Source organism: Gorilla gorilla, chromosome 10, assembly GCF_029281585.2.
Source record: "Gorilla gorilla gorilla isolate KB3781 chromosome 10, NHGRI_mGorGor1-v2.1_pri, whole genome shotgun sequence".
NCBI classification, from domain to species: domain Eukaryota; kingdom Metazoa; phylum Chordata; class Mammalia; order Primates; family Hominidae; genus Gorilla; species Gorilla gorilla.
The window spans coordinates 137,211,897-137,237,714 of record NC_073234.2 but is presented as its reverse complement, the minus strand read 5'-3'; the positions used below and the strand labels follow the sequence as shown (position 1 = coordinate 137,237,714).

Below are 25,818 nucleotides of genomic sequence, written 5' to 3'. Positions count from 1 at the left end.
GCCCTGATAGCACTGCCTACAGTAAGTGCTCAACAAATAAGCTGTTTTGATCAGGGGATGGGAGAGTTGGGGGGATTCCTGGGATGAAGGACATGTGGCTGCTGGCAAGGAAACGCATTTTCTTACATTTCTTGGTGGGTGTGGGGTTATCAGTCTCCAAAGCTCAAGGAGAGGGACCAAGTTGACTTCAACTAGAGCTACTCCAACCTGCCCCTCCCTGACGACGTCTTGCGTGGTTCACGCCTCTGGCTCCTGCCGGAAGGAGGCGGCCGCCCCTAGTGGTTTCGGGCCAACCTGCGCCCGGAGCGGCCGGCGCCGAGGCGATTGCCCGGCAGAGGGCGTCAGACGTCCACCCTGCAGCCCAGGGTCGGGGTGCGGGTAAGCGGAGCCCAGTCCTTCACCCCGAACTCGCGTGCACGCTGGCGTCCCTGGCCCAGGCAAGGTGGGCAGACATGACTCTCGCGTCAGCATCTTCCCTGGTGCCACCGCCGCTACCTCCTGTGGGGAAGCTTGAGGCCAGAGGCGGACATGTGCCAAGCCACGCCGCTGGGGCAGTGCAAAGTTGAGGGGCTCTTCCCGGAGCTGGAGGCCGGGGGCTTCTCGAACCCAGTGCGGAGGCACAGCCAGCCAATCCGGGAGACCCTGTCTGGCCGCGCCAGCCAATCAGAGGGTCCCTGCCGAAGGCGGAGCCTGCTAATCAGGGGCACCTGGAGTCGCTGGACAGCCACGATCGGGTCTCGCCGGCGAGGGGCGCGACGTGACGCGCGGAGGGTGGCGGTGGGTTGGGGGTGGGAGCTTTGCTCACAGCTGAGCCCCGTTTTTCCGGTGCCGCAGTATCCCTGGGACTGAGAGCTGAATACCCACACCCAGGGCTGGGACCTTAGCAGAAAGGAAACTGAGGCTGGGAGGTCGGCCGGGAGGCTGCCTGGCGGAGGCGACGCTGCTCCGAGTGGGCGGGGCTGGTTCCGGCCCCGCCCCGCCCCCGACCTCTTGGCTCCGCTAGTGCCCGGCGCGCCGCCGCCAGTGCTGCGGGCTCCGGGCAATGGATGCCCCCGGGGCCCCGGCCCAGACCGCCGCCCCCGGTCCGGGCAGGAAGGAGCTGAAGATCGTGATCGTGGGCGACGGCGGCTGCGGCAAGACCTCGCTGCTCATGGTGTACAGCCAGGGCTCCTTCCCCGAGGTGAGGCCCGCAGCGGGGCTAGGGTGGGGGCGATGGACGCCCCTTACCCTGAGCCCAGAGCCCCGACCCTCAGTCCCCAGCGTCCCGAGCACGGATAGGCGGCCGCCACCCCGGGGCGCCCCCTCGGGAATTCCAGAGCCCAGCGAGGTGAGGGGGGGCTGATCCGGGACGAGTGAGGGGGGTGGACAGTGGATTCAGCTGGAACTTTGGCCCCCGCCGGTCCCACTAAGGACCAACCCGACCGCCTCTCCCGCAGCACTACGCCCCATCGGTGTTCGAGAAGTACACGGCCAGCGTGACCGTTGGCAGCAAGGAGGTGACCCTGAACCTCTACGACACGGCCGGTGAGTGCGCCTGCGCGCCGGGGGGCCCGAGGGTCCGCCCGCCCGAAGGGTTTCCCCTCCCGGGCGTCCCCCACTGGGTGTCCCCGCCCTGCAGCCTTGGCAGGGCCTCGGCCGGCTCTTCACTCCTGGAGGCCGCTCAGGGGCGCTGGCTGTGGGGCCCTAGAGGCCAAGCCCGATATGTAAGTGGAAGGTATTTGGAGGAGGAGGTGAACTCTGGGGCCACCCTCCCAGCTCTGTGCTGAGAGCCCACAGCTCGTTCCTCTCCTGTGGTTCTAGAAAGCAGTGGGCTGCTCTTGTGCCTCCCATGGTTCCAGGATTGCTGCGCTACCTGCTGTGGTCTCTGCAGACTCTGTGAGCTGCAGATTTGAGTCCCTTGGTGCTGGGATTGCCTGGGCTGTGTGTCTGGGTCCTGTGGTTCTGGGATGCTCCCGGCTGCAGATCAGCCTGTGGCTCCAGGGCTCTGTGGCCTGCGCTCTGCAGCCTGAGGCTCTGGGGTCCTGTGGATGCGAGTTCTGTGTCTGCAGCTCCCAGGATTCCACGGCTTGCAGTTGGTGGTTCTGGAATTGTGTGGCTACAATGACTTCTGTGCTTTCCTAGTTCCCTGGGACAAAACCAGACAGTGTAGAAAATGAACTGAGGAAGGAACAGAGCACTGGGGGCAGGGGCCCCACACCAGGCTCTGCCTGCCACCTGCAGGCCCCCACGGGTGGTTTACGGATTTTTGTGCAATTGCTTGGGAGTCGGTGTTGTGAGGGGTGGGGACAGGAGAAACACAGTCAGTGGGAGGACCCTGACTCCCATCTGGGCTTCATCAACATTGGGGACCAAAGGTTGAGATCCCCAGGTGGGGCCTCACCCCACCTCTGTGACTCAGTGTTTAGTGACCTGCAGGGAACCACGTCATCCGGTGGCCCTCTCCGGCCAGCCAAGCCTTGTGTGTGTGAGGTGAGGTCAGACACTGACCTAGGATGGAGCCAAAATCCAGACACCTCCACCCCCACCTAGACCTTGGAGAGGACCCGAAAAGGGGCTGTCCTAGCTCAGAGCCCCCCTCCATTCCGACTTCAGCAGGTCCTATCGTGGCCTCTGAGGAACCTGTCTTTGTGGGATGTGGGCCCTGTAGGGCCACCCCCAAAACAGCGCCTGTCTCTAGCCCCTGGTGAGCTGGGAGAGCCGAGGCATCAGAGGAATTCCCGGGGCGTGGCCCAGAGGGTAGTAAAAGTCATGGTCTGGGACACCTTTACTCTCATGTTTCCTGTGCAGGAGCCAGGGAGGGGCAAGGTCATTGACCCACTTTTCGAGTCAAGTGCTGCTGGGTGGAGACATTCACAGCAACCCACTGCCCTGCAAGAGGGCAGGAGGTTTTTTCTTTCCTCCTCCTCTGCCCTCAGGGCCTCCCCTATCAGGTCCCGGGGTTCACTGTTCAGGGCAGCCTCCACATCATGAGAACAGGGATGGCCTTTCTGGCCTTGCCCAGAGAGAGATGCTCAAGGAACATGTCAGAGTAGATTGAGTTGTGGAGATTCTGGAAAGCTGCAAGTTGGTGTAGGAAGAATTTGTGCTAAGAGCTGCTACCAGAGGGATGGAGGAGCATCCCCTGCTACAGTCACCAGAAGCAGGCGACCACTGGCACCATGGGGATCCCATCCATTGTCCCATCCTGTTCCTGCCATCCTCTTTGGAATCAGATCTAGGCTTTGACCCCAGCTCTATTGGCTACGTATCATTGGGGATGTCTGGGCCTCAGTTTCCTGATCTGTCATGAGCACTAAGAGGGTCATGAGGATTAAATCAGATTAATATATGATGTCCACCAGCCTGCCCAACATGGTGAAACCCCATCTCTACTAAAAATCCAAAAATTAGCTGGGTGTGGTGGTGGGCACCTGTAATCCCAGCTACTCGGGAGGCTGAGGCAGGAGAATCGTTTGAACCCGGGAGGCAGAGGTTGCAGTGAGCCGAGATTGTGCCATTGCAGTCCAGCCTGGGCGACAGGGCGAGACTCCATCTCCCAGCACTTTGGGAGGCTGAGGCAGGAGGATTGCTTGAAGCCAGGAGTTCAAGACCAGCCTGGGCAACATGACGAAACCCCGTCTCTACTAAAAGTATAAAAATTAGCCAGGCGTGTTGGCACACACCTATAGTCCCAGCTACTCGGAAGGCTGAGGCAGGAGAATTGCTTGAACCCAGGAGGCGGAGATTGCAGTGAGTCAAGATCACGCTACTGCACTCCAGCCTGGGCAACAGAGCGAGACCCTGTTTCAAAAAATAAAAATTAAAAAAAATTAAAAAGATCCTCCTACCATCCCTGCCCAGCCCTAGCTCAAGCCTGTGCTTTGGAATCTACGGTGCCATGCCCCGAGCTGGCCCCCAGCCCCTGCTGCAGCGGGGAGATCTATCTTCCCTGGCAAGTCTCTTCCAAGCAGCAGAGAAGCAGGGCTCAGGGGAGGCGGCTAGCCTCACAGTCTGACAGACCCCAAGGAGAGGCACCCAGGGAGAAGAAATCTGGCTGCTCCCTGTAGGGTATCCCCCCGTGACCGGGGAAGGCTTGCTCATAGGAGGAAATCCCCTGGTCAGTGAGTGCCACCAGGGAGAGCCCAGGTCCCAGTGCTTGTCATGGAGCAAGGCTTGGAAGGTGATGGAATGAATGGGTAGTGGATCTGAATGCCGGAGATGATTCATCTCTGCCTGCAGGTGGACGGCTCTCAGGAGAACATGACAGAAAGCCATGGCCAGGCGGCCATGTAGAGAGAGGCAAAGGCCAAGAGGGTGAGGGAATCGCCAAGCCAGAAATGAGTCTAGTAAACGTAGTTGTAGAAAGTTCTAGAACCCAATGGGCCACACACAGTGGCGGAAGGGGCATCTTCCCGACTGGTGGCCACCAGAGCTGTGAGACAGGGGTGGCTCTCAGAGGCTGAATTTCTCCACACCCAAGACCAAACGCTGGTCCTGGGCAGGGGCCGGACCCTGCCCACAGGGGCCCTCGTGGAAGGCCCGTCTGGCTGTCTCCCTCCTGAGGAAGTAGTTACAGACACCACAGCGGAGGGAGGGCAGATCGGGTGACGGGGCTGGCAGGGCTCAGAAGGGAAGGGGCGGGGGCCATGGCACTCACTGCTCTGTCGGCCTCACCGGGGCCCTGACATCCTCTGAGGCAGGAAGCTGTGGTGAAGTCTGAAGTTTCCTGGGCCGGGGGAGGCGGGGTGAGGTGGGCTGTGAAGACACAGACGGGAGAGTGAGCTCATCAGGGCCAAGGTGTGGGGTCCAGGGTTAGAGGGGCACAGGATGGGATGGGGGTTGCCCGGGGAGCGGTGGTCCCCTTCTCAGCCTGAGATGGGAACAGAAAGAAAATTGTTAGGCAATGGAGTAGGAGTTGCTAAGACAAGGAACCAGGGACAGATGTGTGTTGTGAGCCCCAGAAGCACCAGAGGCCTGGGCTGAGCCAAGGCTGGGGTCACCCAGAAGGTGGTCTCAACTCCCAGCTGGGGGCTGCCCAGCCCCTGTCTCCCTGGGAAAGCACAGGTGGGCGGCCCCCAGCAGAGTGAGTAAAAGTGGGTTCCTCTTCTGGCAGCTTCACTTCTCATGCTGCCAGTACCCCTCCCTGACCAACGCCCCAGCTGGAGCTGGGGGCCACCTGCCCTGTGTGTCCTCCTGCAGATTTGAGGTCTTTTCTCCTCAACTCTGCTCTGGGCCTTAGAGACCCCTGTCCCTGGAAGCAGGACTTCCTTGGCAAAGCCTCATCCCAACAAGAAAATAGCCCTGTGTGCGGCATGAGCCTCCCTTCCGCCCAGCCCTGCCGCACCGCCTGAGTGCACGTCAGGACGATGGGCGGCTCTAGGGGGAGCCCAGGCCTAGAGACTTCCTTACCAGAAGCACGTGCATCCTTTGCATGTAATTCCTGGGTTTTTTTTTTTTTTTTTTTTTTTTTTTCGAGGCGGGTAATGGTTAGAGACAGGGTCTCGCTCTGTCACCCAGGCTGGAGTGCTGTAGCATGATCATAACTCATTGCAGCCACAGCCTCTTGGGCTCAAGTGATCCTCCCATGTCAGCCTCCCAAAGTGCTAGGATTACAGGTGTGAGCCACCACGCCTGGTCTACCTGGGCTGTTTTAACCTCTAAGCCCATCTGCAGAGGCTGGATGGGCCCCCTCTGTGACTACGGGCAGGTGACATGGACCCTTTCAGCCCTGGTATCATTTTAGGTAGAATGTGGAGGGTAATGGTATCACCTGGTGGCTGGGAGGCCCCTAAAGCTTCTGGGTCCAAAGATTCTGGGGTTCTGACCACCCACCATGACAGGCTATTAACTTCTCCTGGAAGTTTCTATTTCAACAGTAACCACAATAGCAGTCCTCCTGCCTCCCGGCATTGCCCCCCACTCCACCCCTGCCCCGGCACCGCTCCCACTCTAAGCATTGCCTCCCTTCTCCTGGGCTTTCACCTTCCAGATTAGGGGGAGGGTTATCACTGTTATCACCCCCTCTCCCAGATAAGGAAATTGACACCCAGAGAGGGAAATGTGGGCATCAATTCAAGATGTGGAGGCTGCCCTGAACAGTCCCGCCCAGAATGTGCATGAGTGAATGGAACCTGACCCTCCTGACTCATATGAGAGAAGGTATTTATTAATAGTACACTCCCCCATCCCCAAGTGGGCATGGGGTTGGTGCACACGGAAGTAGTCCTCTGCAGGCCTGGTCCCCCCACCACCCCTACGCCCCAAAGGCCCACACTGAATTCTAGGGAAAGCTGGGTTGGGCAGAATCAAGCCAGGAAGGCAACCTGGAGGAGGTGCTGGAGTCGGAGCTGGCTGCCTCTCCCTTTCCAGAGGCCCTCTTTCTTGAGAGGGCTGACATTTTTCCTCACCTGGTCAGGGCTGGGACAAGTAGGGTGAGGATTCCTTCCTGTTTTCTGGGGTAGGCTAAGAAAAAAAAAAATACTCCAGTAAGGTCCTCTGTTATTTACAAAGCTTCCCCTTAGCTGTGTGGCCTGGGGCAAGTCACTCCAGCTCTCTGTGCTTCCGTTTCTCAGCCTGTAAAATGGGGCCAACAATAGTGTCTACCTTGTAGGGCTTTTGGGGGAAAGATGAGTTAATCCAGGTGAAGGGCTTTGAGCTAGACCTGGCATGTAACACAGTGGTACACACCTGCAGCCCCAGCTCCTCAGGAGGCTGAGGCAGGAGGATGGCTTGAGCCCAGGAGGTTGAGGCTGGAGTGAGCTATGATCACACCACTGCACTCCAGCCTGAGCAACAGAGCAAACCCCGCCCCCCCCCTTTTTTTTTTTTTTTTGAGGCAGAGTCTCACTCTGTTGCCCAGGCTGGAGTGTAGTGGTTCAATCTCCGCTCAATGCGACCTCCACCTCCCCAGCTCAAGTGATTCCCCTGCCTCAGCCTCCCAAGTAGCTGGGATTACAGGCATATGCCACCACATCCGGCTAATTTTTGTATTTTTAGTAGAGACAGTGTTTCACCATGTTGCCCAGGCTGGTCTTGAACTCTTGACCTCAAGTGATCCACCCACCTCAGCCTCCCAAAGTGCTGGGATTACAAGCATGCGCCACAGCGCCCAGTCTAGACCATGACTTTTATATGAGAGAAAGAGAGTCGATATTAACCATCTTTATTATGACTGTCGTCAAGGCTCACTCACTTTTCACATCTCCATTTCACAGATGAGGAAACTGAGGCCCAGAGGTTAATTCCCAGTTGGGAAGGCTGGGGACAGCTTCCTGGCAGAACTGGTGCTTTTAGAATGGCCTGGCAGGCAGCTGACCTTGGGGACTGGTTGGCCTCTGGCTCACAGGGTGCTTGTCTCTGACCTTAACAAAGGCCCCCTCCACCACTTGGGTTCTTAACAGGAAGAACTGTCCCCGCCCAGCGTACCTCCCAGGGTGGCTGCTTGCATGAACACAGGTCAGGAAGTGGAATGCCCTTGCCAAAGCTGCAGGGCACCTAAAGCCGGAGAGATGACGATTAACCCTCTTCAACCACTCCTTCCTTTGAGCCTTCCTTCACCAAACAGGTATTGAGCTCGCCTGTGTTCCCAGGGACCCAACAGTGAACAGCACAGAGGTGGTTCCTGCCCGCAGGAGAGGCAAACCAAAAAACCCAGAGAATTACTGTTTTTTTTGTTTTTTATTTTTGTTTTTGTTTTGAGACAGAGTCTCGCTGTGTTCCCCAGGCTGTAGTGAAATGGCACGATCTCAGCTCACTGCAACCTCAGCCTCCCGGGTTCAAGCAATTCTCCAGCCTCAGCCTCCCAAGTAGCTGGGACTGCACGCGCCTGGCCCCACACCCGGCCAGTTTTTTGTATTTTTAGTAGAGACAGGGTTTCACCATGTTGGCCAGATTGGTCTCGAACTCCTGACCTCAAGTGATCCACCTGCCTCAGCCTCCCAAAGTGCTGGTATTACAGGTGTGAATCACCCCGCCCGGCCCCAGAGAAGTATTGTGAAATCAGGTAGGGGTGAGAGCCATGAGTAAAGCCACTGTCATGGGGCAGACTGCCAAGGAAGCTGTTTCAGAGCAGTCAGGAAAGGTCTCTGGGAGGAGGCGACATTCCATAGAGCCCTGAAGGAGAGGAGGGAAGGAGCCACACTGCTCCCTGTTGAAAGAGCCTTCTGGAGGAGTGAACAGCAAGGGCAGAGGCCCCAGGAAAGGCAGGCAGGGTGTGACTGCCTCCAGTGCCCCAGGGCTGACTTCTTCCCTCACCCACTGCAGCCTGATGCCTGCCCCGCCACCTCCTGTCCTGATGTCACTGCATGCCATAGTTGCCAAACCCAGTGGTCAAGTCTCAACCCTTGTCTCTGCTGTGTGTGACGAGAGTGGAACAACCTTGGCTGACGTGGTGGCTCACGCCTGTAATCCCAGCACTTTGCGAGGCCGAGGCAGGTGGATCATCTCAGGTCAGGAGTTTGAGACTAGCCTGGCCAACATGGTGAAACCCCGTCTCTACTAAAAATACAAAAAAAAGGCCAGGTGCTGTGGCTCACACCTGTAATCCCAGCACTTTGGGAGGCCGAGGCGGGTGGATCACAAGGTCAGGAGATCGAGACCATCCTGGCTTACACGGTGAAACCGCGTCTCTACTTAAAAAAATAAAAAAAAAATTAGCCGGGCGTGGTGGTGGGCGCCTGTAGTCCCAGCTACTCTGGAGGCTTGAAGCAGAAGAATGGCGTGAACCCAGAAGGCGGAGTTTGCAGTGAGCCGAGATCACGCCACTGCATTCCAGCCTGGGCGATAGAGTGAGATTCTGTCTCAAAACAAACAAACAAACAAACAAACAAACAAAAGAAAAGGCTGGGCACGTGGCTCACACCTGTAATCCCAGCACTTTGGGAGGCTGAGGTGGGCGGATCACGAGGTCAGGAGATAGAGACCATCCTGGCTAACACAGTGAAACCCCATCTCTACTAAAAGTACAAAAAATTAGCTTGGTGTGGTGGCGGGCACCTGTCAAGTCCCAGCTACTCAGGAGGCTGAGGCAGGAGAATCGCTTGAACCCGGGAGGCGGAGGTTGCAGTGAGCTGAGATCGCACCACTGCACTCCAGCCTGGGTGACAGAGTGAGACTCCGTCTCAAAAATAAAATAAAATAATAAAAATACAAAAAAAATTAGCCAGGCATGGTGGCACCTGCCTGTAGTCCCAGCTACTCAAGAGGTTGAGGCAGGAGAACCACTTGAACCCAGGAGGCGTAGCTTACAGTGAGCTGAGATCGTGCCACTGCACTCCAGCCTGGGCAACAGAGCAAGACCCTGTTTCCAAAAAAAAAAAAAAAAAAAAGTAAAGAAAAAAAGAAATGAGAGAAGACGTCCAAGGGGGCCCCATTTTATAACCTTATCCACGGTTTCACTTTCTGTAGTTTCAGTTACCTGAGGTCTGAAAATATTACCTGGAAAATTCCAGGAATAATTCATAAATTTTAGATCATGCACTGCTCTGAGCAGCGTGATGAGATCGTGCGCTGTCCTGCTGCATCCCACCCGGGATATGATTCGCCCCTTCCTCTGTGTATCCCTGCTGGAGACACCACCTGCCCGTGAGTCAGTCAGTAGCTGGCTCGGTAACAGGCCAGGCTGGTCTTGAACTCCTGAGTTCAAGTGATCCTCCCGCCTTGGCTTCCCAAAGTGCTGGGATTACAGGTGTGAGCCACGGTGCCTGGCCCTGTTTTATTTTATTCTTATTGTTGTTAATCTCTTACTGTGCCTAATTCATAAACTAAGCTGTCTTATAGGTGTGTACATATAGAAAAAAACAGCGTATCTAGAGTTCTAGACTGTGGTTTCGAACATCCACTGGGGGTCTTGGAATCCACCCTTGTGGGTTAGGGGGACTACTGTACCTGTTCACTCCTGCCATATTTGTAAAAGGGAATATGTTATGCCAGAACTGTGAACCCCATTGTTACATCTTAAAGGACCAGAACCTATTTTTGCACAATACAAAACAAAATAGCACGTTAGTGTGTATCAGCAGAAGGAACATCCCACTTGGAATTTCATGAGCTGGGGTTGACTCCTGGCCCAGTCACTGAGTCATTGACCTCAAGCAAATCACTTCATTTCTGTGACTCTCAGGTTCTTCCTATGTTGTGGGAGTATTCCTCATTTCCCTACCATATCTGGCTGTCATGTAAGGATTTTTTTTTCCTTTTTTTTTTTTGAGACGAAGTCTTGCTCTGTCACCCAGGCTGGAGTGCAATGGCACGATCTCGGCTCACTGCAACCTCTGCCTCCCAGGTTCAAGCAATTCTCCTGCCTCAGCCTCTGGAGTAGCTGGGATTACAGGCACCTGCCACCACGCCCAGCTAATTTTTGTATTTTTAGTAGAGATGGGGTCTCACCATCTTGGTTAGACTGGTCTCAAAATCCTGACCTCGTGATCCCCCTGCCTCGGCCTCCCTAAGTGCTGGGATTACAGGCGTGAGCCACCGCGCTCAGCTCTTTTTTTTTTTTTTTTTTTTTTGAGACTGAGTCTCGCTCTGTCACCAGGTTGGAGTTCAGTGGCGTGATCTTGGCTCACTGCAACCTCCACTTCCCAGGTTCAAGCAATTCTCCTGCCTCAGCCTTCCAAGTAGTTGGGACTACAGGCGCACGCCACCACACCCAGCTAATTTTTGTATTTTTAATAGAGACAGGGTTTAACCGTGTTGGCCAGGATGGTCTCGATCTCTTGACCTCATGATCCGCCTGCCTCGGCCTCCCAAAGTGCTGGGATTGCAAGCATGAGCCACCACGCTTCGCCAAGGATTTCTTAACCATTTCTAGACTAAAGCACCCTGAAAACTGCATAGAGTATAGGATGTATTATTATAAAGGCAGTCGCAGAGGGCAGGCAGTTATCCTCAAAAGGGAAAAAATATAGATGGTTAATCTGGATGTTTAAGAATAAAATGCTAGGGAGAAAACGGTGAAAAGAGAAATGAGGGAAGGACCTTCCTGGCATGTGGAACAGCAAGCACAAAGGCTGGGACATGAGAGCTTGGTGGGTTTGAGAAACAGTGAGATGGCGCCTTGGCGGGACTGCAGTGAGCAAGCGGGTGTGGCAGGCAATGAAGTCATGTGAACCAGGGGAGATGTTTGGATTTTATGCAGAGGGCAGTAGGGGCCAGGCACGGTGGCTCATGCCTATAATCCCAGCACTCTGGGAGGCCAAGGCAGGTGGATGACCTGAGGTCAGGAGTTCAAGACCAGCCTGGCCAAGATGGCAAAAGCCCCATCTCTACTAAAAAAATACAAAAATTTCATCCCTGTAATCCCAGCACTTTGGAAGGTGGAGGTGAGTGGATCACCAGAGGTTGGGAGTTCAAGACCAGCCTGACCAACATGGAGAAACCCCATCTCTACTAAAAATACAAAATTAGCTGGGTGTGGTGGTGCGTGCCTGTAATCCTAGCTACTCGGGAGGCTGAGGCAGGAGAATCACTTGAACCTGGGAGGTGTAGGTTGCAGTGAGCCGAGATCGCGCCATTGCACTCCAGCCTGGGCAACAAGAGCGAAACTCTGTCTCAAAAACAAAACACGACAAAAACAAAAATTAGCCAGGCATGGTGGCAAGCGCCTATAATCTCAGCTACCTGGGAGGCTGTGGCAGGAGAATTGCTTGAACCCGGCAGGCAGAGGTTGCAGTGAGCTGAGATTGGGACACTGCACTCCAGCCTGGGTGACAGAGCGAGACTCTTGTCTCAAAGAAAAGGTGGGGGGGGGGGGGCAATAGGGAGCCATTGAAGATGCTTCAGTTGTGGAGAGGGGGCCAGGATATGACTTGTGTTTTAAGATCCATCCAGCTGTCAGGTGGATAATGGATTCATCAAAGGGCTGCAGGAGGCCAGGGAAGAGGGACAGACGAGGACTTAGATGAGGATGGTGTAGGGGCGGGGGGTGGCCAGCAGTAGACAGGGGCCCACTGTCCAGTAGAACTTTCTGCAGTGGAGGAAATGCCGTGCACCTGCCCCAATCACTGCATTAGCCATGAGCCCCGGGCGGCAGTTCATCACCTGAAATGGGGCTTGTGCAACTGAGGCGTTGAATGCTTTATGTTAATTCATTTTTTATTTTTATTTTTATTTTTTTTGAGACAGAGTTTCGCTCTTGTCACCCAGGCTGGAGTGCAATGGTGTGCCTTGGCTGGTGACAGCCCCGTGAGGTAGATTTTATGATTTTCATGTCCCAGATGGGGAAGCCAAGACTCCCACCACTGTCCCATCTAAGTCAAGGTCACACAGCCAGTGAGGGCAGAACTGGGATTTGAACATGTGTCTCATCTGCCTCAAGTGACCTCACCCTTAAGCATTGTTCCATGGGGGAGCTGGCTGAAGACTTCTGGAGGTCCCTGGGTTGAGGGGGATCCAGTGGGGAGAGGGTGGCCATGCCCTGTCACCAGCAAGGGGTTAGGAGCAGACATGGCCTGGTGGTACTCCGTGGAGAGGCCACTTGTCCTGAGAGGTGTCTGGCAGAGAAGGAGCGGGGGGCAGGCTGGCGCCACCCAGCACCTGCAACAGCTGGGGACAGGGCAGGGGGATTCCTGGGCCTCCACGTTCCTTGTTCAGTGGAAGGAAGTGGAGGGGCGGGGGGCTGGTCACCAATGAGCCTGAAAAGCTCTCAGTTCTCACTGTGGGGATTTTTAAAAAATACCGGGGCAGGATGACTAAGTGCAGTGTAGAACCCTGGGCTGGGCTGACTCCTCAACGGGGAAAAAAATAAAGGACAATATTGGTGAAATGGTCAAAATCTGACTATGGCCTGTGGATCAGATTAGAATGCAGAGTCCATGCGGTTTCTGGGGCTTGGGGCAGGGGAGAGAACGCCCTTGTTCTCAGCAGATAGGCGCTGAGCTAAGGGGTGAAGAGGCAGATGTCTACAGTTACCGTGCCCTGACAGGGAGAAACAGAAGTGTCTGTCTCCAGATAAAGTCAGAGGGGCCGATGCAAACAGGTGGTGAATCACAGTCAGAGAGCTCTTCATACTCGTGTTGCAATTTTACTGTAAGTTTGAAACTGTCAATACAAAAAGTTACAAAGAATTGTTTATAAAGAAGAAGAAGAAAAAAGCAAACCCAACCAAGCTCAAGCCTAGATCCGTATTTGGATTCAGCTCGTGTCGGGGCAGAGCCAGGCGTCACGGCCTCGGGATTAAAGTATCCCCCCGGGGAGTGTGCTCTGTGAATCTGGGTGGGGAGGGTGCTCGGTGCTGTTCCCAGCAACCCACCACCCTCCTCCTAGTGCTTGCAAGAATAGGCAGGGAACTCAGCTGACTGCATCAGAACCTGAGAAGCTGGAGGCTGAAGCCAGACACCAGCCTCTCAGGACTTGGGGACACTGTGAGCCCACTCAGCCCCACAGGTCTGAATCTCTGGGGAGGGGAGGGTTCCAGTCTGCACTCTGCCCTTGACCATCAGGGCAGGGGGATCACACTGGCTATCGGCATCATCTCTAGCAGTTTCTCCAGCCCCAGCCCTAGAATCAGGCCAAGCTCTCAGCACTGTGTGGGTTTGATCTTGAGGATTCTTTACCACCATCCAGGACTTGGGGGGCTGCCACTCATGGGTTTTGTTGTTAAGAGACAGGGTCTCGCTCTGTCACCCAGGCTGGAGTGCAGTGGCATGATCACGGCTCACTGTAGCCTTGACCTCCTGGGCTCAAGCGATCCTCCGGCCTCAGCCTCCCGAGTAGCTGCGACCACAGGCCTGTGCCAGCACTCCTGGCTTGCTGCCCATTGTATAGATGAGGAAATTGAGGCCCTAAGGCAGGGTCACTTGCCTGGCCCCTTCCCCTTCCCCCGTCAGAGTCCAGACAGGGAGGGGACGTCCCCTGACCCCCCCCTGCTCTCTGCTTTCAGGGCAAGAAGACTATGACCGGCTGCGGCCCTTGTCCTACCAGAACACCCACCTCGTGCTCATCTGCTATGACGTCATGAATCCCACCAGCTACGACAACGTCCTCATCAAGGTGAGGCCGGCCTCCTGGGTGGTGGCCCCACATCTGGGCCCGGCCCCACCCCTGATCCCCTGCCTCCTCCCTCCACAGTGGTTCCCTGAGGTCACGCATTTCTGCCGCGGGATCCCCATGGTGCTCATCGGCTGCAAGACAGACCTGAGGAAGGACAAGGAGCAGCTGCGGAAGCTCCGGGCCGCCCAGCTGGAGCCCATCACCTACATGCAGGTGGGCCAGGGGCCAAGACCCTGGGGCACAGCCGTGGCTGTGAAGCCTCCCGGACCTTTGGCCTCTGCAACTGGGGTGCCTTAGTGGCCTTTCAGGGAGCTGAGGGAAGCAAGATTCTAAGAATAATTTTTAACTATTAGTATTGATGGCCTGTGGACCTGAGCACTTTACACGACTACTCCCAATCCTTAGGACTCGGAGGCAGGCGCTGTTCACATCCCCCAGTTTACAGAGGGAGAAACTGAGGCCCAGAGAGGTTAAGCAGCTTGCCCAGGGCCACACAGCTAGCCAGAAGTGGAGCCAGGATCTGGTCCCATCCACTGCAATCCAAAGTCTGTGCTATGAGCCGCCGTCCTGTCGTGTCCTGTCTGCCTTGTTTGAAAGTAGGCGTCCCCTTCACGGGCCAATTGACCGTGCAACTCTGGGTGAGGCATGGGGGAATAAACAGAATAAAAGGAATGCAAAGGCAAAAAGAAACTTTCACAAGAAATAACCATTAATAAGGGCAAATTCGGCCGGGCATAGTGGCTCAAGCCTGTAATCCCAGCACTTTGGGAGGCCGAGGCGGGCGAATCACCTGAGGTTGGGAGTTTGAGACCAGCCTGACCAACATGAGAGAAACCCCGTCTCTACTAAAAATACAACATTAGCCGGGCATGGTGGCGCATGTCTGTAATCCCAGCTACTCGGGAGGCTGAGGCAGGAGAATCGCTTGAACCTGGGAGGCAGAGGTTGTGATGAACCAAGATCGCGCCATTGCACTCCAGCCTGGGTAACAAGAGCAAAACTCCATCTCAAAAATAAATAAATAAAAGGGCAAATTAATTTGCCTAAATGGTACTTTCAGAGAAGGGAGAGAGGTGGCTGGAAGTCCTTTCTGTCTTGAGGCCTCCAACTCTTCTCACAGGCCTGGGAGACACACCTGGGGGAACCAACCCCGGGTCTCAGGATTCAGCCCCTCCCTGCCTGGAGCTGGAGAGAGGCCAGGGTGGGGGCCTGGACAGGGCTTCTTCCAACCTGCGGGCTGCACTGCCCTGGCCCTCCATTCCACCCACACACTGTGAGGGGCAGCCAGGATGGAGGAGACAGACAGGCCCAAACCAAGGCCTCCATCCCTGGAGAGTCCTCAGAGCCAGTCCCAAACCCACCAGGTGGTGCCAGGAGACCTCCAGGGGCCCCTCACCTAATGCTGGCTCCTCCCCCAACCCAGGGCCTGAGCGCCTGCGAACAGATCCGAGCTGCTCTCTACCTGGAATGTTCCGCCAAGTTTCGGGAGAATGTAGAGGACGTCTTCCGGGAGGCTGCCAAGGTGGCTCTCAGCGCTCTGAAGAAGGCGCAACGGCAGAAGAAGCGCCGGCTCTGCCTGCTGCTCTGACCCAGGGCAGACAGACCTCACGACAGCACTGACAGGGCCCGGGGGCCCAGGTGCCGACTGCACCAGGGAGGCTGCCCCATCCCGACCCTCCAGCTCATGGTGTCTGGGGCCTGCGGCTAGACTCTTGGAACATTCTGGAACTCTCTCCTTTCCTGGCTGGGGCTCTGACCACAAACTCCCCTCCAGGCTGCCCCTGGGACATGGTGGTGATGTGGGTGCAGGAGCCAGTGTCTGTTGTCGGGACTCGGAAGTGCCCTCATCACAGCCACCCCCACGAGTGTCTCCCCAGTGCAGACTCAAGTTATGCTTGAAATGAAAAAGTCTATCTGGTGGTGGGTAAACGTGGACCTGGCACTGTTCCACGCGGGCGCCCCAAGCCTGCCACTCCTGTGTCCCCGCCTCCCTGGGCTCCCGAGATAGGCACCACTGTATCCTCCAGCTCCTTCCTTCCTTCCCCCAGGAACGCGGAGGCCACTGAGGGGGCTGGGCCTATCAGGAGGACACAGGCCGCAGCCTGGCACCCACCCCTCCCATCTCCACCCCACATGGAAGACTTGTCTTCAGCTTGGCCACTGTCTTTGCAGAGCTGGGCATATGTGCCCAGGGGGCAGAAAAAATGGCTTCTCAGTTGTTAAAAGTATACCCTGGACCACCCATCTGACCATCTCCTTAAGGTCTCACCCAAAGCCCCCAGTGTCAAAGACTTGGGATGGGAAGAACAGTCGGCTCCCCACGTGGTCATGAGTAAGTTTTCTGTGGACTCTTCCCCCCACTGTGGCAGGACAGGACTGGCCCACTTAGTCCTCAAGCTCCCAACCTGCTGTCCCTCAAGCCCCGCTTCTACCAGCCTGTGGAGTTCAGGAGGCGAGACATCCCGGCCTCCTTTGAGAACTGATGGGATCTACCCCCTGTCCACGCGGGACAGTTTCTCAGAACTGGTTCATAGACCACCTGTGTCACCAACAGCCAGATACCTAATCCCTGAGCCTCCTTTGGGAAGGTCTGGGGCCAAGGGTCTGGGAATTTTTTTTTTTTTTTTTTTTTTTTTTTGGGGACAGAGTCTCATTCTGTCACTCAGGCTGGATTGCAGTGGCATGATCTTGGCTCACTGCAAGCTCCACCTCCTGGGTTCAAGCGATTCTCTTGCCTCAGCCTCCTGAGTAGCTGGGACTACATGCGCACACCACCACGTCCGGCTAATTTTTGTATTTTTAGTAGAGACAGGGTTTCACCATGTTGGCCAGGCTGGTCTTGAACTCCTGACCTCGTGATCCACCCACCTTAGCCTCCCAAAGTGCTGGGATTACAGGCGTGAGCCACCGTGCCCGGCCCAGGACTTTTAAAACAAGCATCCCAGGGGATTCTGGTGCCCACCAGAAGTCGCAAGCTGCTTGGCTCTGGAGGGCGCCTAGGAGTCGGTGTCGCCTAAGATGGGATAACGGCTTCAGGCGACTCCTAGCCTTCCCCATATCTCCTGCCTCAGCCCCCCTGGCCCAGTGCTGGGGCGTCAGCTAAGCCTGAGCTTCCAAGAAGTCAGGTTGCCAAAGGAAGGAGCCTTCTGAGACCCTCCACAGCCCACCCAGGTTCCCAAGGCCCTGCCGTACCCTGGGGAATCAACCAAGGAGTTCTTGTTCTCGAAGAACCCCAGGTCTCATGATGGTCTACGGTAGAGGTCCGACACCTACAGCCTGTGGGCCACATCTGGCCACAGCCTGATTTGTAAATAAAGTTTTATTGGAACACAGCAACACCCATTCCTTTCTGCATTGCCTTGTGCTCTGTGGCTGCAGGTGAAGAGTAGCTGCCACAAACCACCTGGCCCATAAAGCTCAAAATAGTTGCCATCTGGCCCTTTACAGACAGCTAGCTGACTCCTAATCTAGGGCAAATGCGCAGGTGCCTAAAAAGGACCAGAAAGGAGACCAGAATGAAGGGCAGGGGGGTGGCAGGGCCTGTGGCAACTGGAGAGTAGGCGTCCTGTGCCACGGGAATGTTGCCAGGTCCGCTTTTCTAGGGAAAGCAGAAATCTGGATTTTTATGTGGAATCTCACTGTAGGGGAGGGGAAATCTCATTTTAAAAATGTAATCAGGCCAGGCACAGTGGCTCGCACCTGTAATCCCAGCGCTTTGGGAGGCCAAGATAGGAGGATCAGTTGAGCCCATGAGTTGGAGACCAGCCTGGGCAACATAGTGAGACCCCATCTCTACTAAAAAGTATTAAAAAGTAGCAGGGTGACCAGGCATGGTGGCTCACGCCTGTAATCCCAGCACTTTGGGAGGCCGAGGCAGGCAGATCACAAGGTCAAGAGATCGAGACTATCCTAGCAAACATGGTGAAACCCTGTCTCTACTAAAAATACAAAAAAAAAAAAAAAAAAAGCCAGGCATGGTGGCACGCGCCTGTAGTCCCAGTTACTCGGGAGGCTGAGGCAGGAGAATCACTTGAACCTGGGAGGCAGAGGTTGCAGTGAGCTGAGATCGTGTCACTGCACTCCAGCCTGGGTGACAGATCGAGACTCCATCTCAAAAAAAAAAAAAAAAAAAAAGGAGCAGGGCATGGTGGTGTGTGATTGTGGTCCCAGCTACTCCAGAGGCTGAGGTGGGAGGATCCCTTGAGCCCTGGAGGCGGAGGCTGCAGTGACCTATGATGCCACTGCACTCCCGCCTAGGCAACAGACCCTGTCTCAAAGAAAAAAAAGTAATTAAAAATTTTAAAATTCCTTGAGGAGGGCTAAACAAGGCATGCCTGTGGGCACTGCTGTGAGGTCTGGCCTAGGGATTTGTAGGGCCACAGTTAGGGGGAGCTGAGGCCCATATATGAATGGTGGGGCAGAGCACTCAGCCAAACCTGGTGGCCTCTCTGCCTCCCGTCGAATGCAGAATCTGACCCAAGCGATGCCCAGTGGCTCTGGCCCCGCCTCAGGGTGCGGCCCCTGGGGGTGAGCCTGCCAGGCACCCCCACCTCCCTCCCACAACATCCAGAAGCTCTGGGAAGGAGGGGGGAGGTGGTTCCCCTCCACAGGGGCCAAGGGTCTTGGTCCCACTCTCCAAGTACCTGCCACGACACTGCAGGAAGGTGGGCTGCAGGATGGGGGGGTCAGGGAACCCTGAAGCACAGACGGGAACATCCTTGTCCCCTTGGACGACCCAGGGCCCAGGGCGCCCTCTGGTGGCGAATCTGCTCACAGCCTGACTCAGGATGCCCCCAGCGCTCCCAGGGGCAAGAAGAGCACGAGGCAGACGCGGTGGGTCTGTGAGAACTTAAATAACCCTCACCACGTGGCGGGGTGGGCGAGGAGGGGGCTCACAGCAGAAGCAGAGTGGCCCCGGGGTGGGGGCGCCACAGGACACTGAGGGTTCACACCACCCCAGCCTGGGCCTGGTAAGTAGCAGGTCAGCATAAATCCAACCCCGCGAGGCACATCCAAACCCCACCCAGAGGGGTTCAAATGACAGGAGTGGGAACAGAGGGGCTCCCTGAGGCTTCAGGCCCCATCCCCAGGAAGACTGGCCCGGCCTCAGCCACCTTCAAGCACAGGGGTGAGGCCTCGGGTTCCAGGGACGATGGGGGACCCAGCATTAAATATGTCATAAATATGTGGGCGGACACTGTGCGGACAGGCGGGGCTCACATTCCTCTAGACCACTGGGGTCCACTGGGGGACCAGGGCCTGGGCCCTCTCCCCGCGATGCCACGGGCCTGAGATGGCTGCTGGGAAGGAGCCCGGGAGCCCCCTGCAGTCTGAAGTCCGGGCCGAGGGCACAGGAGCCCGAGGCTCACGGCTGCTTTGTCTTGCCTCTGTTCTTCTGGAGCTTGGCATGCACGACTTTGAGCGTGGTCAGGAAGTTGCCGAGGAAGAGGATGAGGAAGGTGAGCGCCAGCACGAACACCTGGGGGAGTCCAGAGAGGAGGGCGAGGCTGGGGCATCTGCCCTGCTGAACCCCTGCCCCCAGCACCCCAGAATCTCCAGCACAGCTGCCCCCAAACTCCCAAACTGCAGGGTTTTGCCATCGAAGGCAGAGATTCAGGAGACCTGGGGGAAGGGTGAGGCCTCAGGCTTGGGCAGGGCCTGGGAAGGGCTTGATGGGGCGAACCTCCCTGGGATCCACAGATTGGGAGAGGCTCCACCCCTAGCCCTTCCAGGAGCCCCCCACCAAGCATGCCCCCCACAACACCCCACACCTGCCAGCCCAGCCCGCCCCAGGAACTTCCCCACAGCACACCACACCACACACACGCACACACCCCACCCCCACATCTGCCATCCCAGCCCTCCCCAGGAATCCGCACCCCAGCATGCCACACATACACCCCATCCCTGCCACCCCAGCCCTCCCGGGAACCTCCCCCGAGCATGCCCCCGCCCCCCATACCTGCCATTCTCTGCATTCCTCGTGGCTGGAGAGCTCAAACAGCGTGACGGCATTGTAGAGCTGCCAGAACTGGAGAGGAAGGCAGGCACTGCTCACCCACCAGACTCCCCTGGCCGGCCACGTAGAAAGCCAGGGCGATGGCCAGGCCCCTCACCCAACTTTGGGTATCAACTACCCACAACACTGACAGACACCCCCAAAATGAAATGCAGGCACCCGAGGCCAGGGCAGGGCTAGGTCAGTTCTGGCTCCTGCCTTGGCATCCCTGGGCCCAGAGGCTGCCCAGGCCCCAGGATGCTGTGGGCCGCAGCATGGGGACGGATGGAGAAGGAGGGCAAGGCCTGAAGACCTTCCGTTCCTGGGGGTCAGCCCAGACAGGAGATACCCACAAACTCCAGGGGGACTCACATGGCCACAGAAGAGGAAGGGCAGGAGAAAGGTGAGGCCCCGCCACATCCAGGACTGGAACCCTTCTGTGGAGAGGAGGGAAGAAAAAGGACCCGCTGAGGGGCTCCGCTGCCCCCACAGCTCCACCAGACGCCCACCCCCAGCCACACCAGTCACCCTAAGATGAGCCAGGGACAGTCACACATGCGGGGGGTCAGCCCTCACCTGTCATAGCTGGGTGGGCATTCACTATGACAATAGCAGCCCTGTCACCCGGCCTGACTGCTCTCTCTCTTCAAGCCACCAAGAGCCAGGTGACAACACACAGACACTGGGCGCTATGTTGTTACTAATTTCTTTAATCTGCACAGGGTTTTGCATTTTATAATGAATTTTCACATGCATTATTTCTATCGAGTCTTGAGACAGGAGGACCTACTTAGGAGAGTAATTTGATGGAAATGACTATGTCAAAAGACAGCAGAGTTGGCCAGGTGCAGTGGCCCATGCCTATAATCCCAGCACGTTGGGAGGCCAAGGTGGGCAGATCACTTGAGGCCAGGAGTTTGAGACCAGCCTGGCCAACATGGTGAAACCCCATTTCTACTAAAAATACAAAAATCAGCCGGGCGTGGTGGCACATGCCTGTAATCCCAGCTACTCAGGAGGCTGAGGCGGGAGAATCACTTGAACCCGGGAGGCGGAGGTTGCAGTGAATAGAGATCGTGCCACTGCAATGCAGCCTGGGCAAGAGTGAGACTCCGTCTCAAAAAAAAAAAAAAAAAAAAAGATAGCAGAGTTGTATTAAAAACAGTTTCCCCTGAAATTCTCAATGAGAGGTGTCCTCACTTTTCTGACCGGCACCCCTATGGCTTCAGAGTGAAGCATGTCTCCCCCGTGTACATGCATTTATATACTTATACGTGTTGGTATGTAGACATGTTACACACAAATGGCTAATTTGTGTGTGTGTGTGTGTGTGTATTCTAGAACACACACACAAAAATAGACACTTCCAGAGGCTGAGACAGAGGCCCTGCCCTTGGGGCCTGGTATGCAGCTGGCCTGGCACTTGCAGCTGAAACAGAATCCAGGATGAATTCTGGAAGGCGCTTTGGATAAAGGGCAGCGGCCTGGCTCCGCTGTATGGGAGGTGCTCGCAGGGCTGCACTCCCGGTGTGGGGAGCTGGCAGGTCCAGTGCCTGCCCCCGCTCCAACCCTGGCCCAGCTACTCACCCACTGTGAGATCCAGGTGGTTCCTCTCCCCCAGGGCCCGCAGCCGGTAGAGGCAGCCCCTCTGGTAATAATATTGCAGGAACTGGACGCAGCCTGCAGGGGGAGCACAGCGCCTGGGCTCAGGGCCTGGTGTCCCCGGAAGACAGGGCCACACCTCCTCTCTGCCCCAAGCACAGGCTGATGGGTCTTTACTGGGCAGAGGCTGAAAGGGTGCCCTGGTTACAACCCTCTCCCATGCCCACACACCACACACAGACACACACACCCTTTGGTCTGAACCTGCTTTAGCCCTTATCCAGAACACAGAGAGAACACAGGTATGTGAGGACCCATCTAAGCCCCAACTAGATTTGAAACTTCTGGAATTTTCCATGCAGTAGACACTCAATAGATGCTTGCTGGAATGCAAGCTATGCCAGTGCTATGTTGGGAGCTCTGTGCAATGCTAAGACACAAGACAGAGTTCCATCCAATGGGATACTTCGTTGTTGCTAAAAATGAGGTGGTAATGACATGAAAAATAGCCATGATAAACTGTTAAAAATTCAAAAGGCAGGTTATAATAGTAAAGCTCTATGTACAGAAAGGTCCCATACTTGTAAAATATACATAATGCAATACGCACATGTATATACCTATTTATGAATAAAAACTTTTGAGAGGACATAGATCTTAATTAACATCACCTCTAGGGTGGGCTGATATACAATTTCCATTCTTGGCTTTATACATTTGTATTTGTTTGCAAGCAGGTTTTAACTTAAAATGTAGGTTGTAGTATCTGAAAAGTCAATACAGCCAGGTGTGGTGGCTCATGCCTGTAATCCCAACACTTTGGGAAGCCAAGGCAGGCAGATCCCTTGAGGCCAGGAGTTCAAGACCAGCCTGGCCAACTGGTGAAATCTCATCTCTACCAAAATACAAAAACTAACCAGGCATGGTGGCAGGCACCTGTAATCCCAGCTACTTGGCAGGAGAATCGCTTGAACTGGGAGGTGGAGGTTGCAGTGAGCCAAGATCACAACACCACACTCCAGCCTGGGTGACAGACAGAAACTCCATCTCAAAAAAAAAAAAAAGAAGAAAGAAAGAAACGGTATGGCGTGGTGGCTCATGCCTGTAATCCCAACACTTTGGGTGGCAGAGGTGGGTGGACCACCTGAGGTCAGGAGTTCCAGACCACCCTGACCAACATGGTGAAATCTCATCTTTATTAAAAATAAAAAAACTAGCTGGGCGTGGTGGCGCACACCTGTAGTCCCAGCTACCCGGGAGGCTGAGGCAGAAGAATCGTTTGAACCCAGGAGGCGGAGGTTGCAGTGAGCCAAGATCGCGCCACTGCACTCCAGCCTGGGCAACAGAGCAAGACTCCGTCAGAAAGAAAGAAAGAAAGAGAGAAAGAGAGAGAGAGAGAGAAAGAGAGAAAGAGAGAGAGAAAGAGAGAGAAAGAGAGAGAAAGAAAGAGAAAGATAGAAAGAGAGAAAGAGAGAGAGAAAGAAAGAAAGAAAGAAAGAAAAGAAAGAAAGGAAAGAAAGAAAGAAAGAAAGAAAGAAAGAAAGAAAGAAAGAAAGAAAGAAAGAAAGAAAGAAAGGGAAAGAAAGAAAGGCAATACACACATGGGATAAAATTTAAAGGGAACAAACAGGTTGGTGAAAAGTAAAACGCTCTCCCTGTCCCCAAGCATTCAAGCCCCCTTCCCCAGAGGCAACCCTTGGGACCAGCTCATTGTATACAAATCCAGAGCAATTTTCAGATGAGAAAAATAATACATATTTCCATTTGAAGGACTTATTTATGACTGGAAAAAAGGCTGGTATCTCCAATGCTACTCAGTTCCCAAAGGTCACAGTTGGCAGGGTTCCAGCCTGGGGAAGGAGCAGGCAGTGCTGGGGGCTGGGAGGTGGGTGGAGCTGACCTGGGGTGGGGACAGCTCTCCTTCTGGATTTCCGGGACCCTCTCCCCCAGTCTGGTCTCCCTGCCACACAGGCAAGCACTGATTGATGTCAGCTGGGGCCCTCCCTTGGTGAAAGTCTCAGAAAACCACGTCCCTTCCCCCAAATCCAGGCAACAGTCACTCACTCTGAAAAATGGAAAATGCTAAGAACTGGTTGCGAAACTTCTGATAAATGGGTCCATTAGGCCTGGAGAGAAGGTAGGAAAAAACAAAGGTGGGGCCCGCTATGAAATGAGACATTACTCCCCGCCCCAACTCCATTCCAACCAGGAGAGGCGAAAAGGTGTATAAAGTCAAACTGAGGTCCAGACTTCTGCCCTTCTATCCCTGGGGCTGGGTGAGGTCATCCCATGTTCCTTTCTAGAAGCACAGGAGTCCACATGGCCGTGCAGAAGCGCTAACTCCCTGTGACCCCTCTGTCCTCCGCGGTCTCCTTCAGTGCCCAGCCTCACTTGCTCCCTCCAGCCTTGCAGCCCCGCTACCTCTGCCCTGGCCAGGGACACCCAAAACCATTCCCTGGAGAACCCCTCACGGGCTGGGTGGGGCCCGCGCAGCCCGGCGCAGCTGCAGGCTCGTACTTTCTTTCCCAAGTTGGCCCTGGAGCACACCCCCCACCGCTGTCTGGATCAGCCCCCTCCCCATTCCCGGGCCCCAGGCTCTACTCCCTGGGAGGCTGGAGGGGCCCAGCGAGGGGCTACTCACCAGGTCAGCATCACTCCGGACAGGAATGTGGAGACGTAGTGGTGAGACACCCACCAGCCTTTAATTCTCGGGAGAGGGAGAGAACGGAAAGTGCTCAGGAGGGGAGAGCAACGCAGGCATGTGTCTCGCTGAGGTCCCACCTATGTAGCAGGGGTTACTCTGCACTCAGAGACGGCTTCTTGGAGTAAGAAACGGACTGGAACCCTGACCGTGCCCTTCTCTCTGTCCCACAAGGCTGCACCATCCCACACAAACCAGCTGCAGATTAGCCTGGACTCCCACTTGGGCTTCCAGTGGTTTCCAGCAACCCTCAGAGCACACCCCTAGCCTCACCCGCCTTCAAGCCTCACTCCTGTCCTCCCCACCTGGTCCTCTCCCCAGCACGCGGGCGCTCCAGGCACGGCTCCTGTCCTCCCCACCAGGTCTTCTCCCCAGCACGCAGGCCCTCCAGGAATGTGGGCTCTCCTAGAACCCGCCAAGCCTGCCTGCTGCCACCTCAGGGCCTGCTACAGACTGAATAGTGGCTCCAATTCCTGCACTGAAGCTGAGCCCCCCAGCACCTTAGAACGTCCGTGACTGTATTTGAAGACAGGGCCTTTGAAGAGGGGACTGAGGTAGAACAAGGTCACACTGGTGGGCCCTAGTCCAGTGTGACCGGTGTCTCTGCAAGAAGGGGAGAGACGCCAGGGCTGTTTGTGCACAGAGAAAAGGCCACATGAGGACACACGGGGAGATGCCATCTGTGAGCCACAGAGAATGGTCTCAGGAGAAACCAGCCCCGCCAGTACCTCCATCCTAGACTTCCAGCCACCAAACTGTGAGGAAATACACTCTGAGGCTTAGGACACTCGGCGGGCGGTACCTCCTACAGCTACACCCAGCGGGCTCACCCAGGGCCTTCGGACTTGCTGCTCTCTCTGCTCCAAGACCTTGACGTGCCTGGCTCCTCGTCCAGGTGCAAGCTTCAGACTAGCTGTCACCTCACAAAGGCCTCCTGACCACCTTATCTGAACCAGCCTGATGGCCCCACTCGGATCACACTGCCCCACTTCATCTCCTTCATGGCATGGATCACTGTCTGCAATTATGTGCCTTTCTTCCTGTGATCTGCCCCCTTTCCCACCCCTATGTCACCTCTAGACTGAGCAGGGGTCTTGTCTCTATTGTTCACCAGTCTATCTGTGACCCTGGGTTCCAAGCAGCTGCTCAATAAATGTGTTGAATAAGCATGCATGTACACACACACACACAGACACACACGCACACACACGTTTTCTCTTTTCCAGGCAGGGTCTCACTCTGTCACCCTGTCTGGAGTGCAGTAGTGCAATCACGGCTCACTGCAGCCCTGACCTCCCAGGTCAAGCAATTCTCCCACCTCAGCCTCCTGAGTAGCTGGGATCACAGGCGTGCGCCACCACGCCCAGCTAAATTTTTTTTTTTTTTTAGAGACAGGGTCTTGCTATGTTGCCCCGACTGGTCTCAAATTCCTGGGCTCAAGCAATCCTCTTGCCTTGGCCTTCCAAAGTGCTAGGATTATAGTCGTGACCCACTGTGCCTGGCCAGACATTCTTACACAGGACTGCAGCTATGACATTGCCCTGTACAG

At 55.6% G+C, this 25,818-nt stretch overlaps 2 protein-coding genes across 8 annotated transcripts in view; one reads left to right on the top strand and one right to left on the bottom strand.

Annotated features, from left to right (window-relative positions):
* Positions 1-126: 126 nt before the first annotated feature.
* RHOF (ras homolog family member F, filopodia associated) lies at positions 127-17,300 on the top strand. 6 transcript variants are annotated; one of them, XM_055358234.2, is made up of 5 exons: positions 133-1,327; positions 1,437-1,524; positions 13,859-13,968; positions 14,047-14,181; positions 14,374-17,300. In XM_055358234.2, the coding sequence occupies exons 1-5, from the start codon at positions 1,043-1,045 to the stop codon at positions 14,440-14,442; spliced, it is 687 nt and encodes a 228-aa protein (XP_055214209.1). In that variant the 5' UTR covers positions 133-1,042; the 3' UTR covers positions 14,443-17,300. The 6 variants fall into 6 exon arrangements, with proteins under 6 accessions (XP_055214208.1, XP_055214209.1, XP_055214206.1 ...); XM_055358232.2 differs by having other exon boundaries at positions 142-1,327; positions 15,392-17,300; XM_004054047.5 differs by having other exon boundaries at positions 344-1,180; positions 15,392-17,300.
* TMEM120B (transmembrane protein 120B) overlaps positions 12,987-25,818 on the bottom strand; it is a 68,831-nt gene continuing 55,999 nt past the window's right edge. Inside the window, exons 7-13 of one of the 2 annotated variants that reach the window (XR_010129438.1) lie at positions 24,210-24,275; positions 23,633-23,694; positions 21,554-21,646; positions 20,339-20,403; positions 19,931-19,999; positions 13,909-19,447; positions 12,987-13,017 (exon numbers count right to left, since the gene is read on the bottom strand). Coding sequence is in view for 1 of the 2 variants with exons in the window: in XM_055358229.2 (XP_055214204.1) it covers positions 19,334-19,447; positions 19,931-19,999; positions 20,339-20,403; positions 21,554-21,646; positions 23,633-23,694; positions 24,210-24,275 (469 nt within the window). In the remaining variant the exon portion in view is untranslated. Of the gene's footprint in view, positions 13,018-13,908; positions 19,448-19,930; positions 20,000-20,338; positions 20,404-21,553; positions 21,647-23,632; positions 23,695-24,209; positions 24,276-25,818 lie in introns of those variants that run through there. The other variant, XM_055358229.2, reaches the window with a different exon arrangement.

Excerpts from the sequence above, each read along its gene's own strand:
- RHOF (XM_055358231.2), top strand. The coding sequence starts at position 1,043 with ATGGATGCCCCCGGGGCCCCGGCCCAGACCGCCGCCCCCGGTCCGGGC. Across the intron at positions 1,328-1,436 it reads GAATTCCAGAGCCCAGCGAG|CACTACGCCCCATCGGTGTT; the intron begins GTGAGGGGGGGC and ends CCTCTCCCGCAG. Across the intron at positions 1,525-13,858 it reads GAACCTCTACGACACGGCCG|GGCAAGAAGACTATGACCGG; the intron begins GTGAGTGCGCCT and ends CTCTGCTTTCAG.